General features: G+C 38.7%; 1 protein-coding gene across 1 annotated transcript in view; it reads right to left on the bottom strand.

The window, feature by feature from the left end:
• LOC131974831 (protein mono-ADP-ribosyltransferase PARP14-like) overlaps positions 1–16,656 on the bottom strand; it is a 74,545-nt gene that overhangs the window by 56,564 nt on the left and 1,325 nt on the right. The window contains exon 2 of the mRNA XM_059337314.1: positions 11,615–11,697. Coding sequence (XP_059193297.1) covers positions 11,615–11,697 — 83 coding nt within the window. The remainder of the gene's footprint in view (positions 1–11,614; positions 11,698–16,656) is intronic.

Genomic DNA, 16,656 nt, shown 5'->3' with positions numbered 1-16,656 from the left:
ATTTGACCGTTTTTTTAGATCGCTCTAACAAAGCTATTTTTTCATTTTTCTTAAAAAAAAATATATGTAGACGTTCAGGAAGAACTCAGGACGTTCAAAGTGAAGTCGGATCAATGATAGGTATTATGGTTTTGCCAAAAATGCTTTCTGTTCGAGGCCAGAATTTTCAGTTTGTCCAACTCTGGCTGCTCACTTTAGCAAAGCATTGTCAGTGACAGTTAGTTTCTGTTGATTGCTCTGCTCTGATTGGTCGACTCCACCTGGCCACGTGGTTGCTTAGCTACCAAAGCTCCCCCCCTCCCTCTCCCCTCCTCCAACACAGACATTTTAACTGAAAACAGTTAACTCTTTTAACTTGACCATACATTGTCCAATCTGCCTCAAACTTGTCATACATGATGATGGCTCATCACTGATTGCCTACATAACAATATTTCATAAATTCCCGCCCTTTTTGATTAGCCACGCCCCCTTTCTTAACTAATGAACCGTTTGTCCTAGAAATTTGTATGAGGTGTCAGATTACTCAGCATGGCGTCCCTGTCTAACTGTTGATTGATAACCCCGCCCCTTTTGAGTAGCCACGCCCCTTTTACTAACTAGTGAACCGTTTGTCCTAGAGACTTGTATGAGGTGTCTGTGAACTCAGGACAGAGTCCCTGTTTGACTGGTGATTGAAGCCACGCCCCCTTTGAGTAGCCACGCCCCTTTTTACTAACTAGTGAACCGTTTGTCCTACAGACTTGTATGAGGTGTCTGTGAACTCAGGACAGAGTCCCTGTTTAACTGCTGATTTAAACCACGAGAATCATCCGGCAGTAGTCCCGTGGCACTCCAAAATTTCCCTGGAATTTTGTTTCTAGTTATTATTATTAGTGCCACGGCTGAGCAGCGAGGCACTCATCTTCACTGCAAGCAGTGAGGATGAGTGCCTCGAGCGAAGCTCGAGGCATCTCTTATTATTGCTCATGTTTATTATTATAGATTATTCTTCCGTAAAAACTTTGGCGCGTAACTAGTCTCACAGCTTTGAGAAATCGCGAAAAGTAAAAACGTCAAAAGTTGCGCCCTAATCGGGAATCGTGTGGAATGACTTTTATTAGCGATCGGCGCGCACGTTTTCGCACAACGTGCACAAACGTGCACTTTTTGGCCCATCCGGAACGCATTGCGCCAACTTTGGGGCCTCGCCATTCGCAAACCGTTGCTCGTAAAATCCCGAACCGATTTAGAAAGTTGTAGGGCCTGAATTTAACTCTAGTCCTCTGAAATTTCAGAGAGATTGCACGTATAGTTTTCGCACGAAGTGCGAAAACATTTCCATTTTCCCAAACTAATGGGGAGGGCGATTTTCCCATGTGTGTGTATTGCGCGGAATGTTCAGACTCTAGACTGGTGATGTCATCAAGCAGAGTGTAGAGGGAGAGAAGGAGTTGTCAAAAAACAAATTTGAAAACTGCGCTCCAGGCCGCAAATTTCACTCTACAGTAATAATTTGTACATAGAAACGTAGGAAAATTTGTAGTCTCACTCACAATCCTCTGGCAAAGCTGTCAGAGTTTTAGTTTGGGCGCAGGACACAGAGAAGTGCCACCAAAACGCAACAACTGCCCCATTGAGTCCCATATTAAAAACACACGAGGATTTTTGAAATAATCAGATTTTACCGTTTTTTTAGATCGCTCTAACAAAGCTATTTTTTCATTTTTCTTAAAAAAAAAATATATGTAGACGTTCAGGAAGAACTCAGGACGCTCAAAGTGAAGTCGGATAAGTGATAGGTATTATGGTTTTGCCGAAAATGCTTTCTGTTCGAGGCCAGAATTTTCAGTTTGTCCAACTCTGGCTGCTCATATTAGCAAAGCATTGTCAGTGACAGTTAGTTTCTGTTGATTGCTCTGCTCTGATTGGTCGACTCCACCTGGCCACGTGGTTGCTTAGCTACCAAAGCTCCCCCCCCCTCCCTCTCCCCTCCTCCAACACCGACATTTTAACTGAAAACAGTTAACTCTTTTAACTTGACCATACATTGTCCAATCTGCCTCAAACTTGTCATACATGATGATGGCTCATCACTGATTGTCTACATAACAATATTTCATAAATTCCCGCCCTTTTTGATTAGCCACGCCCCCTTTCTTAACTAATGAACCGTTTGTCCTAGAAATTTGTATGAGGTGTCAGATTACTCAGCATGGCGTCCCTGTCTAACTGTTGATTGATAACCCCGCCCCTTTTGATAAGCCACGCCCCTTTTACTAACTAGTGAACCGTTTGTCCTACAGACTTGTATGAGGTGTCTGTGAACTCAGGACAGAGTCCCTGTTTGACTGGTGATTGAAGCCACGCCCCCTTTGAGTAGCCACGCCCCTTTTTACTAACTACTGAACCGTTTGTCCTACAAACTTGTATGAGGTGTCTGTGAACTCAGGACAGAGTCCCTGTTTAACTGCTGATTTAAACCACGAGAATCATCCGGCAGTAGCCCCGTGGCACTCCAAAATTTCCCTGGAATTTTGTTTCTAGTTTATTTATTTATTAGTGCCACGGCTGAGCAGCGAGGCACTCATCTTCACTGCAAGCAGTGAGGATGAGTGCCTCGTGCGAAGCACGAGGCATCTCTTATTATTGCTCATGTTTATTATTATTCTTTATTATAGATTATTCTTCCGTAAAAACTTTGGCGCGTAACTAGTCTCACAGCTTTGAGAAATCGCGAAAAGTAAAAACGTCAAAAGTTGCGCCCTCATCGGGAATCGTGTGGAATGACTTTTATTAGCGATCGGCGCGCACGTTTTCGCACAACGTGCACAAACGTGCACTTTTCGGCCCATCCGGAACGCATTGCGCAAACTTTGGGGCCTCACCATTCGCAAACCGTTGCTCGTAAAATTCCGAACCGATTTAGAAAGTTGTAGGGCCTGAATTTAACTCTAGTCCTGTGAAATTTCAAAGCGATTGCACGTATAGTTTTCGCACGAAGTGCGAAAACATTTCATTTTTTCCAAACTAATGGGGAGGGCGATTTTCCCATGTGTGTGTATTGCGCGGAATGTTCAGAGTCCAGAGTGATGATGTCATCAAGCAGAGTGGAGAGGGAGAGAAGGAATTGTCAAAAAATAAATTTGAAAACTGCGCTCCAGGCCGCAAATTCCACTCTACAGAAATAATTTATACATAGAAACGGAGGAAAATTTGTCTTCTCTCTCACAATCCTCTGGTAAAGCTGTCAGAGTTATAGTTTGGGCGCAGGACACAGAGAAGTGCCACCAAAACGCATCAACTGCCCCATTGAGTCCCATATTAAAAACACGTGAGGATTTTTGAAAAAATCAGATGTAAGAGTTTTTTTAAATCGCTCTAACAAAGCTATTTTTTCATTTTTCTTAAAAAAAAATATATGTAGACGTTCAGGAAGAACTCAGGACGCTCAAAGTGAAGTCAGATTAGTGATAGGTGTTATGGTTTTGCCAAAAATGCTTTCTGTTCGAGGCCAGAATTTTCAGTTTGGCCACCTCTGGCTGCTCACTTTAGCAAAGCATTGTCAGTGACAGTTAGTTTCTGTTGATTGCTCTGCTCTGATTGGTCGACTCCACCTGGCCACGTGGTTGCTTAGCTACCAAAGCCCCCTCCCCCTCCCTCTCCCCTCCTCCAACACAGACATTTTAACTGAAAACAGTTAACTCTTTTAACTTGACCATACATTGTCCAATCTGCCTCAAACTTGTCATACATGATGATGGCTCATCACTGATTGTCTACATAACAATATTTCATAAATTCCCGCCCTTTTTGATTAGCCACGCCCCCTTTCTTAACTAATGAACCGTTTGTCCTAGAAATTTGTATGAGGTGTCAGATTACTCAGCATGGCGTCCCTGTTTAACTGGTGATTGATAACCCCGCCCCTTTTGATAGGCCACGCCCCTTTTACTAACTAGTGAACCGTTTGTCCTACAGACTTGTATGAGGTGTCTGTGAACTCAGGACAGAGTCCCTGTTTGACTGGTCATTGAAGCCACGCCCCCTTTGAGTAGCCACGCCCCTTTTTACTAACTAGTGAACCGTTTGTCCTACAGACTTGTATGAGGTGTCTGTGAACTCAGGACAGAGTCCCTGTTTAACTGCTGATTTAAACCACGAGAATCATCCGGCAGTAGTCCCGTGGCACTCCAAAATTTCCCTGGAATTTTGTTTCTAGTTATTTTGTGTGCTTTTCTTGCAAAAGCACACTAATTGTTATTCCGTGGGCTTATTCTTATTCTTACGTTTCTTCCGTGTCATTTTTCGGTCGACATCTCCTCCCAGAGTTTTGGCCGCACATACACAAAAAAGGTATCAAACCGACCGGCTCGCCCATGACAAGTGTGCTATGACTTTTATAAGGGTTTCGACATACGGTTTTCAAATTATTGGGCAAAAACACGTCAAAAAATCCCCCCAATGTAACCCTATGGAGAGTCTAGAGTGGGGAAGTCATCAAACAGAGTGTAGAGGGAGAGAAAGAATTGTCAAAAAATAAATTTGAAAACTGCGCTCCAGGCCGCAAATTTCACTCTACAGAAATAATTTATACATAGAAACGTAGGAAAATTTGTCCTCTCACTCACAATCCTCTGGTAAAGCTGTCAGAGTTATAGTTTGGGCGCAGGACGCACAGATGCTCAAACAAAATGCACCAACTGCCGCATCGGCTCCCATATTAAAAATGAAGGAAGATTTCTCCAAAAAAAATTTTAACAGTTTTTTAAAATCGCTCTAACAAAGCTATTTTTTCATTTTTCTTAAAAAAAAACATATGGAGATGTTCAGGAAGAACTCAGGACGCTCAAAGTGAAGTCGGATCAATGATAGGTATTATGGTTTTGCCGAAAATGCTTTCTGTTCGAGGCCAGAATTTCAAGTTTGTCGACCTCTGTCTGCTCACTTTGACGGAACGTTCTCCATCGTCAGTTAATTTCAGTTGATTGCTCTGCTCTGATTGGTCAACTCCACCTGGCCACGTGGTTGCTTAGCTACCAAAGCCCCCCCCCCCCCCTCCTCCAACACAGACATTCTAACTGATAACTGTCAGTTTACTCTAAGTAAACAGACATGGCTTTCTTCATAAAACACGAGACCTTATAACTTGACCATACATTGTCCAATCTGCCTCAAACTTGGTTTCCGTGTCATTTTTCGGTCGACTACTCCTCCCAGAGTTTTGGCCGCACATACACAAAAAAGGTATCAAATCGACCGGCTCGTCCATGACAAGTGTGCTATGACTTTTCTAAGGGTTTCGACATACGGTTTTCAAATTATTGGGCAAAAACACGGCAAAAAATCCCCCCAATGTAACCCTATGGAGAGTCTAGAGTGGGGAAGTCATCAAACAGAGTGTAGAGGGAGAGAAAGAATTGTCAAAAAATAAATTTGAAAACTGCGCTCCAGGCCGCAAATTTCACTCTACAGAAATAATTTATACATAGAAACGTAGGAAAATTTGTCCTCTCACTCACAATCCTCTGGTAAAGCTGTCAGAGTTATAGTTTGGGTGCAGGACGCACAGATGCACAAACAAAACACATCAACTGCCTCATTGGCTCCCATATTAAAAATGCAGGAAGATTTCTCCTCAAAAATTTTTTTACAGTTTTTTAAAATCGCTCTAACAAAGCTATTTTATCATCTTTCTTTAAAAAAAATATATGTAGACGTTCAGGAAGAACTCAGGACGCTCAAAGTGAAGTCGGATCAATGATAGCTATTATGGTTTTGCCAAAAATGCTTTCTGTTCGAGGCCAGAATTTTCAGTTTGTCGTCCTCTGTCTGCTCACTGTGATGGAATTGTCAGTTAATTTCAGTTGACTGCTCTGCTCTTATTGGTCGACTCCACCTGGCCACCTGGTTGCTTAGCTACAAAAGCCTCCCCCCTCCCCCCTCCCTCCTCCAACACAGACATTCTAACTGATAACTGTCAGTTTACTCTAAGTGAACAGACCTAATAACTTGACCATACATTGTCCAATCTTCCTCAAACTTGCCAAGCATGATGATGGTTCATCACTGACCACTTATACATAATAATGTTTCATAAATTCCCGCCCTTTTTGATTAGCCACGCCCCCTTTCATAACTAATAAACCGTTTGTCCTAGAAACTTGTATAAGGTGTCTGATTACTCGGCATGAAGTCCCTGTTTAACTGGTGATTGATAACTCCGCCCCTTTTGATTAGCCACGCCCCCTTTCATAACTAATGAACCGTTTGTCCTAGAGACTTGTATGAGGTGTCTGTGAACTCAGGACAGAGTCCCTGTTTAACTGCTGATTCAAGCCACGCCCCCTTTGAGTGACCACGCCCCCTTTTACTAACTTGTGAACCGTTTGTCCTACAGACTTGTATGAGGTGTCTGTGAACTCAGGACAGAGTCACTGTTTGACTGTTGATTTGAGCCACGAGAATGATGGTCCAGAGGCAAGCACACAATCAAAATTTCTTTAGAAATTTTCTAGTTTCTTTGATTGCTCTGCTCTGATTGGTCGACCCCACGCTTTGATGTTTTGATGTTATTACAGTTAAAGATACACGCACGCACACACACACACACTGGTCATTTAATGTAATAACAGTTAAAGATACACGCACGCACACACACAATGGTCATTTAATGTAATATCAGTTAAAGATACACGCACGCACACACACACACTGGTCATTTAATGTAATAACAGTTAAAGATACACGCACGCACACACACACTGGTCATTTAATGTAATAACAGTTAAAGATACACGCACGCACACACACAATGGTCATTTAATGTAATATCAGTTAAAGATACACACACACACACACTGGTCATTTAATGTAATAACAGTTAAAGATACACGCACGCACACACACAATGGTCATTTAATGTAATATCAGTTAAAGATACACGCACACACACACACACACACTGGTCATTTAATGTAATAACAGTTAAAGATACACGCACGCACACACACACTGGTCATTTAATGTAATAACAGTTAAAGATACACGCACGCACACACACACTGGTCATTTAATGTAATAACAGTTAAAGATACACGCACGCACACACACACACACATATGCGCGCGTAAGCGCGCACACTCCTCCAGATACAAATGTTTCACACACACACATTTTGAGGTTAAAGGGCATAGGTTGCTGTATAAATAAATACTTGAAGAGGAATAGTATCATAAGATTACTAGTGTTAATTGTTTGAAATCTCTGAAGAATCTCATCATAGTGTACACACACCGGCAGTAGCCCCCGTGGCCCTTTCAAAATTTCCCCCAGAGGAAATTTTCTAGTTTATACAGCAACCTATGCCCTTTAACCTCAAAATGTGTGTGTGTGTGTGTGTGTGTGTGTGTGTGTGTGAAACATGTGTATCTGGAGGAGTGTGCGCGCTTACGCGCGCCTTTGTGTGTGTGTGTGTGTGTCACGAAAATCGCATAAAGTTACCTGTGTGTGTGTGTGTTTGTGTGTGTGAAGCATGTGTATCTATGAGGGGTATTTTATGCCAGCACACTATACTAAAACGCCTTAGAAAAGCTGCGTCGCCTGTGCCAGCATAAAGACTGATGAATAGGCGTGCGTACAGGCACGCGTATTGCAAGTACACCAGATAATGAAGGGGTGACGCGTGAAAAGTGTCATGCCACGTGTGAACGTAGCGAACGCCTGTGCACACACTCGTCTCAATGTACAAATAATTATTTACTTTATGATGACAAATTTTGAGTTTAACAGCTGCTTCGCTTCACAACTAAAGCAATCCATGTATCACCAAGAGAGACCGATGAGACAGTTAAGCTATTTCAAGTCTACACATGCACACGTTAAGCGGCTAAAGCGTTGGCTTTAGGACAATAACACACACGCGTTAACGCCTATAATGCCTGTACGCCTATAACAGTATATCAGGACTGGACCATTGCTCAGACGCCAAACTGAGGAAGAGGCTGTGCGCATTTACACACAAGGTCCACTGGATCATCAGGGCCTGACAGTTATTCATTTTCTATGTTCTGCAGCATATCTACACAGATCAGCTGTTACATATAGCAGACACGTAGTCAGTAATGGGCCTAAGCGGCACTGGCCCGCCCATTTTACTCACTGGCCCACCCAGCCAAGTTTGATAAAAACATATATGTAAGAAAGGAAATAAATGTATAATTGTATTTATAACCCGGCCCGTGTGGGATGAGCCTCTCCTCAACCTGGAACTCTACATTGTGTTGTTTATGATGATGTAGGGCGGAGGAGGGACCAGTCGAACACGGGTGGTCGTTATATTTGCGGCTCGGACCGCATCATGCTTTATTTCTCACAACGGCTGGCAGCTCAACCTTAAACAGTACAAGTAAACAGTACAAGTAAACACTGGCGTGAGACAACAGAAAGATTAAAGGGGGAGTTTCTGTTATGCGTGAGCTGTCCGTGGTACTGAAACAACAATCGCCATTAATGTGAGAATTCTGTCTGATGTTATGCTGTGCGTTAACACCTTATCTACTGTTTGGATTCATCTGTAGTCAGCACTTTGTGCAATAAAATTATTTATTGTGCCGTGTGATAGAGTCGCTTGTGTTATAGGCAGTGTTTTATTATTTCTGCCTTTGCTACTGACACATAGTCTCAGCTTCATACGGGATTGTTAATAAGAAAGCATAACTTATAGATGAAGAAAGAGACTGAGAGAGGCTGTTTTGAGGGAAGTGCCTGACGCACGATACAAAGGGAAGTGAAAGTCAGCAAAATGCAGCATAAACATAATGTTTTACCTTATTGGTTAACTACAAATGCCTGTAACACATAATGGGACTGTGCATAGGTGCCAAATTGGGTTAAACAGTGTAGACAACAACGCGTATGCAGTTTACACGCGCACGTTAGAGGTTTGATGTCATCGCATAGTCGCTGTACACGCGTTTTAGTATAGTGCGCTGGCATAAAATACCCCTCATAGTGTATCTGGAGGAGTTTGCGCACTTATGCGCGCATGTGTGTGCGCGTGTATCTGTAACTGTAATCACATCAAAGGATCAAAGGCAATCAGAGCAAAGATCAAAGGCTTTGATCAGAGCAGAGAAATCAACAGAATGAATTGCCACCAACTGCCAATGTCCCGGAACAGTGACAGCAGCCAAAGGTGGACAGATTGGAATTTCTGGCCTCGAACAGAAAACATTTTTGGCAAAACCATAATACCTATCATTGATCCAACTTCACTTTGAGCGTCCTGAGTTCTTCCTGCTACATATGTTTTTTGTAAAGAAAAATGAAGAAATAGCTTTGTAAGAGCGATCTGAAAAACTGTTAAATATGTTTTTCTACAGAAATCTTCCTGCGTTTTTAATATGGGAGCCAATGAGGCTGTTGGTGCATGTTGGTGGCGCATCTGTGCGTCCTATGCCCAAACTATAACTCTGACAGCTTTACCAGAGGATTATGAGTGAGAAGACTAATTTTCCTACGTTTCTATGTATAAATTATTTCTGTAGAGTGGAATTTGCGGCCTGGAGCGCAGTCACAATTATTTTTTGACAATTTTTTCTCTCCCTCTACACTGCAGCGATGATGTCACACACTGCGACACGAACATTCCATGCAATACACACCCATTATAATCTCAGAATTTCTCCAAAAATGATCATGGTCATTGAACAGGGATTGATAAAAAACTATATGACCTATTGAAACGTGGATTAATACACCCATACACAAGACTTGTGTCTACTGTTTAAAGTTTAAATGGAGTCTCTAGGTGAAATTATGCCGGAGAAGTAGACGTTTGAAAATCTCCAATTATTGTTCTTTTTCGCTCATTTTTTCCCCGGCCGTCCCATTCACCTCAGTGCAAAATTTTGGGCAGTTTTTCGTGACTTACGTCATGAAAAATTCATATTCCGTAGGGAGAAGTAATAACACACCGATCCCGATCAAACCGCATGTTTTGTTATATAATTTCCTCTTCGAGTTGCAGGACTAGTAGTGGGACGAAATTGTGTCCGGAAGAGGAAGAAGAAAAAATCAACAGTATAACAGTAGTGCTCGGGCAATAGCAACAGCAAGGTAACAGCAATAGCTGTAGGGACCAGTGCTCAGTGCGATTGCCCCGTGGCCCTAATAATGTATATAAAGTGTTCTCTGCCTCCCTGATGATGTTTCAGTTTGAGCTGCTCCGAGTGTCATTTTACACTCAATACATGACTGAGAGTTTTATTTTCAGATGACACACAACGATGAGAAACACTGGAGAGCTTAAAGAAAATCTGCTGAATCAATTTTACAGCCGACGACACGAACAGAACTCTCTCTGGGTCATCTTTAGTTTATATTCATCTATCAGCTTCTTTTTCAATCAATCTTTTAGTCTGTAAAACGAAAAAAATATGAAAAGAAAACATTCTCAATGCCACACTTACTGTGCACTAAAAAAGAGATTTTATGAGAGTATGAGAGATTTTAATAGAAAGATAGATTTAATAGAAGAAAAAGAAAATTAAAAGAAAAAATAAATACAAAACTATAAATAAATAATAAATTAATATATAAATACAAAAATATAAATAAAAAAAATTGAAAAAATACAAAATAGAATTAAATTAATAATGTAAAAATAAATAAATACAAAATTAAATAAATAAATAATATAAAAATAAATAAATACAACAATAGAAATAAAAAACTAAAATAAAAATGAACAAATAATAGAAAGATACAAATAAATAAATTTTAAAATAAATAAATGCAAAATTCTAAATAAAAATAATAGAAAATAAATAACAACTGCAAATACTTATACAAATGATAGAAAAATATTTTAAAAAATAAATAATAAATAAATAGATAAATCACAGAAAAAAAGAGATTGAGAAAAAATAAAATTATAAAAATGAAGAATACTTCATTTTACTACTAAATTCTCTGAATCAGGTGGTTTACTTCCTCTAAACATTTTTTGTTAATCCATCAAACACACACACACACACACACACACACACACACACACACACACACACTCTCTCGAACGTTGGACTCTACACAAGAGACTGACTGACTCTGCTGCTGTTTGGACTCTGGCTGGGCGTGTTCACAGCTTTTCATTGTTTTATTATTAGCAGCTTGAAAAAACAATAAAAAATGTCCAAGAAACATCGTGAAGAGGCAGCTCTGATTTCAATGTTATATTCTGTATTCTGTTTCTGTAGTTGTACTGTGACGATGAAGGTCAAAGGTCAAACATGATTTGAGTTTTATAGAAGAGAAGTTAAACATTTACAGGCTGAGCAGCTGTACAACTTTTATATTTCACACAGTCACTACTTCAGTTTTTTCTGACCTGGTGCTTAATAAAATCTCATAAACTTTATTTTGTTTTCATCTTTAGTTGTAGTTTCTTATTCCTAAACAAAAATGAATAAAATATTTAGAACTTAATTATTTTATTATTGTGACCTTAAAATAAAAGATGTAATCAGGCCTTGATAGAATTGTGAAGCGCTCCATTGTTACCATCCATTATCCTGAGATATTAATCTATATTAATCTATATAATAAAGGTTAAAGTGACTTGGTGTTTACTTACTGCAGCAGAAGTGAGTCGTAGCTGGATGGTTTGGTTCCCCACGACGATCTGATGGTTCTGCCGGGCGAGGACTCGCTGCCTCACTGGAACACAGCAAACAAAATCAAAATGACTTAATTTATCCCCAAACATCAGTAACATCAAACATTCAGACAGTCAACAGTCACAAGATCAAAGTGACACAAACAGCAGAAGTTTCTCTTAACTTCAGTCTCATCATTACAGGTAAACAGACAAATACATCAAATGTTTCTAACAGAGGTAGAAGAAGTAATCAGATTACTTTACTGCAGTAAAAGTACTGATACCAACTATGAAATTACAGTAAAAGTCCTGCATTCAAAACTCACTGAAGTATAAAAGCATCAAAATGATCTCAAAGTATAAAAAGTAAAAATTCTCGTTATGCAGATTTGTTTTAGTTGTTTGTTTTTTATACTCTAAATATATTATTAGATTATTATTATTGATGCATTTATGTAAAGTTTGACTCATTTTAACTCTATTTTTATATCCTGTTAAATGCTTTAAATTTTTTTTTTTTAATGTTAAATCTAACCTGAAACTAAACTAAAAATGTCAGATAAATGTAGAGGAGTAGAAGTATAAACATAAAATGGAAATACTTATTTAAAAATACAGTAAATGTACTTAGTTACATTCCACCGCAGGTTTCCAATTTATTTCAGTTTGTGGAGTAAATTTATGGAACATTTTGGACGATGAGATCAAACATATAACAACTATAAATCGGTTTAATAAACTGTATAAGACATACTTATATATAATGTGAAATTGACTGACAGGTGAATCTGTGTTGATGATTGTAACCTAACATATTGTTTGAACAAGAAGACGAGAAAAACTTCATCCATCTCACATTCACCTTTTTATTTTGTGTATTGTTGTGTGTTGTTGTGTGTTATAAAAAGGTAAAACGCATCATTATTGATCCACCAGCAGCGGTGCATGCTAGGAAATGTGTTTATTCATTTATTTTTGTCTTTATTGACAATTAAGGAACATTACAATCATGAGGTCAGACAAAAAGGGATTACAAGAAACAAATGTCATGAAACAAAGAACTAAGAAGAAAAAAAAGAAGAAAAAGAAAAAGAGGTACATTCATTGGTCACGCAGAGAGTACGAAGTACATAAAGTCTGTGCATTCACTGATAATGATAAAAACAAATCATATAGTTATGATATAGAAATTAAAGTTTTACATTCACCAGGCTGTCATAATATTGAAGAAATAGTTCATTTTTTTTTGTCTTTTACAATTGTGAGAGACTTAAGAAGATAGTTGAAGTCAAGTAGAAACACCTTAAACTTTGGCTTCGCTCTGAGAAATCTGTGTTTGTGTTTAAAGAACTTACAAGAGAGAATTAAGAAATTGGTTACAAATTCAACAGATCTGTTACAATGAGTAAAATAACAAAGACATCTTTTTTGGTCTCAAGTCCATCCAAAAATCCTGCACAACATTACATTCAAAAAATGCATGCGCAATAGATTCCTCCACATCACAGAAGACACATTTACTGTCCATATCCATAAACTTAGATAGCATTGCATTGCAAGTGTATATTTTGTATAAAATGTTAGTGTATTTCTTTAATCTTATTAGAGATGCAAAATTTATAAAGGCAGTAACCATGCTTTCTTCCCGTCAATATCATCAATTAACTCATCCCAGAAGTCTATTTTTTTCCCAGCTGCTTGCTACGTTTGATAGCAAGCCCTCTTAACCTTAAACTTGAATAGTTCCCATTTGCTCCAATATGATGATTCTGCATCAGGATCAAAACACTCAGACAGGCATTCTATGACAGAGGAATTAAAAGTCGAATCATCTAAAAGTGAAGTGTTACATTTCCAGTAACCGCAGCATCCATTAGATGAATCAGAGGTCAACAACTTAAGAGATATCAATTTATGGTCGGTTAGAGGAGTATGAAGATAACAGACGGCTGTGGCCCAGTTGGTAGAGCGGTCACCTACTGATCAGGGGGTTGGTAGTTTGATCCCTGACCATGGCAGCCTACATGTCGAAGTATCCTTGAGCAAGATACTGAACCACAAATTGCTCCAGATGCTGCTTTCATTGTTGTGAGAATGAATTCCCAATGGTGGCAGGTGGCACCTTTTAGGGTAACCTCTAATGAGTGCAGTCTGTAGTGTAAAGCACTTTGAGTGGTCGCAAAGCGACTAGAAAAGTGCTATATAAGTACAGGACCATTACCATGCTGCAGAAGAGGGTGTGAGACAAGAAAAAAGTCTATTTTAGATCTAAGGGTCTTAGAGCCATTGCATCGAGTAAAGTCCTGCATGTTGTCATGCCGAGCATCAACTACAGATAATTGGCTACATAAGGAAGAGATTATGTAATTTGTTTTAGAGCCCTGGGATATACTAGGAGGGAATCGGTCTATGAGGCTGTCGGGGGTCTCGTTAAAGTCACCTGATAAAATAATTTGAGCATTTGAATACTTATTTTGTAACTCAAATACCTTGCTAAGATCAGAGAAGAAGATCCTATTGGAGATGTGAGAATTATAACCATATATATAACATTGAAGAAAGCAGGCATTATCAACATTAACTATCAGTATCAACCACCTTCCTTCACTGGAAGTAGCCGATTCAATAATGTCACCTATAAACTTGTGGAGTAAAATCATAACACCAGCAGAGTGGTTAGTGCCATGGTAAAAAAAAAACAGAATTTCCCCATTGTGACTTTCAAAATTTGCAATCAGATTCACCAGAGTGAGTCTCTTGTAGAAAAATTAAATCTGCTTCAGTGTGTTTACATACAAAAAGCGCTTTTCTCTTTGTTAAGTCTCTTAGACCTCTCACATTTAAGGAGACAATATTAAGTGAGTTGAACTCAAAATTCTGCATGACCTTACAGAAGAAGTAAACAAAAGATGGGACAGACAAAAACAACAACAAAAAAACAAGAATCATAAACCTACTAGTACTAGTACTAGAAAGCTTAGTGATAGCAAGGAACCTGAGCTTAGATGAACTATGCTGCCCCCAAAAACATGGCAGCAGTGACCAATAAGAAACCCGTTGAACTGTATCAAGCAAAAGTTTATCAAAATGTAGGTGAGCATATGCCTCATGTTGAAAAGAGCAGACCCGGTGATGAAGAACAATGGGTCTGTTGAATATATGAGCTTACAGTAATATATTTAATAGTTCACAAATATCAACTGTTTTAATTGCTTTTTGGTTGTTGGAGAATTTAACAGAAGCGATGTACTGCTTGAGCTCACTGTGAAAGGCAACAAAAGATGGTTTTCTTCGAGAAAATTTACATTTAGAAATATGAAATTTCGCCATCAGTATGATGAGGTTTATAACAAATATTTCGTTGAGTTTTTCTTTACTTTTGTTAAAGTCAAAGAGCCCAAATACTTCATGCCTCCAAAACAACTTAAAATCTTTATCAACATTGCTTGCAATAAAGTTACACATATTAATCCAGAGACCTTGGACAAAGGGGCAGTACCAAAATAAATGAGTAACAGTTTCAATATGTTCAGAACAGAAAGTGCATTTCACATCAATGTCTTTTTTGAATCTTCTAACAATATGTTGATTGGATGGATAAAATTTATGAATTATTTTAACCCATAAGAACCCAGACCCAGAAATCCTTGAAGGAAAACTATGGGGTATATACCACAGACCAAGTGGAGCACATAGAACACATTTCTGATGTTTTTAAAAAAAATACTACCCCTAAGTGTCAATGATCTGTAATGTGACATATATGTCATATTGGGCGTTTATGGCATTTATTTTTATGATATTTCCTATTTTTAAATGAATAAACTAGACACATTTTCTGATTACAGAAACACAAATTTGCCTAAATCTCCACAACATATATACAAATTGTGACATTAATAGTGCTGTTTAACAACAAATTATTTTTCAGATTTGTTTTTACGTAACAAAATAATTATAAATGAATAATAAATTAAAATAAATAACCATTTGCTTTTTTGTTTTCATCTCAATAACATATATCATAATTGTGACTTTAATAGTGCTGTTAGACAAAAATTCCATTTCAGATTTGTTTTTAAATAACAAAATAATAATAAATCAATAATAAAATCGATATTAATAACACTGCCTCATTTGGCGGCTTCTCAACAAGCTACTGTAGCTGTAGAACACTGAAAAACACTCTTATGTATTAGAGAAAACATACATGGTGCTAAAAAAACAAAACATGCTGAAGGGAAACAAAACTTTTGTATGATCAGCACCATGTTTGAACAATGTTTCTCAGTTCTTACATCTATTAAGCATCTTCGGCAGTTTAGCCCCGGCCAAAACGTTTTGAAAGATTTGAAAATACTTTTTTTCCTCAGTGAAGCAAAGGGTGTTGGTTGCATTCATTTTACAGAATTTGCAGTGGTCACACTTATGAAATTTTACCGGCCAGTGTGCAACCTGGTCGGTGTGAACTACATCTGAAACTCCGACACAAACTCTCTGGGGCAGTATTGGAGGAGCTGAGGCGTCAAGTGATGGGTGGCCTCTTTGTGCCTGCCAGAGAATGAGGCTAGTGCAACCTCTGGAAGCTCCTTTGTTTCATTGGCTTTGGGACACTATATATATCCTTTTTTATTTAACCAGGTAAAAGTCTTGTTGAGATTTAAAAAAAAATAAAAATAAAAATTGATTTTCCAAGAGAGACCTGGCCAAGAAAAGCAACATAGAAAGAGACAATTTACAACATTTAAACACAGTTATCATTACAATTAAATACAAATACAGCCAGTCATCACAACAACACTAGGTAATTTACAGTCATGGTGGTAGATCAACCATGCATTAAGAAGGCCTAACATGATGGTTTGCCAGAATAGGTAGAGGTACCGCCTCCGTGACCTCATGTGGTTCTTGGATTTTGTAACACATGCATCAAGGAGGTCTACCCCACCCATGAAAGTGTTGTACTTCTTTAAAATGTGTGGCCTGTTGACCTCCACTAATGCCTTGTCTGATTGTCC

This window comes from Centropristis striata, chromosome 7 (assembly GCF_030273125.1).
Source record: "Centropristis striata isolate RG_2023a ecotype Rhode Island chromosome 7, C.striata_1.0, whole genome shotgun sequence".
In the NCBI taxonomy this organism is placed as follows: Eukaryota; Metazoa; Chordata; class Actinopteri; order Perciformes; family Serranidae; genus Centropristis; species Centropristis striata.
The sequence above is the reverse complement of the archived record's forward strand: the minus strand, read 5'-3'. Positions and strand labels throughout refer to the sequence as shown.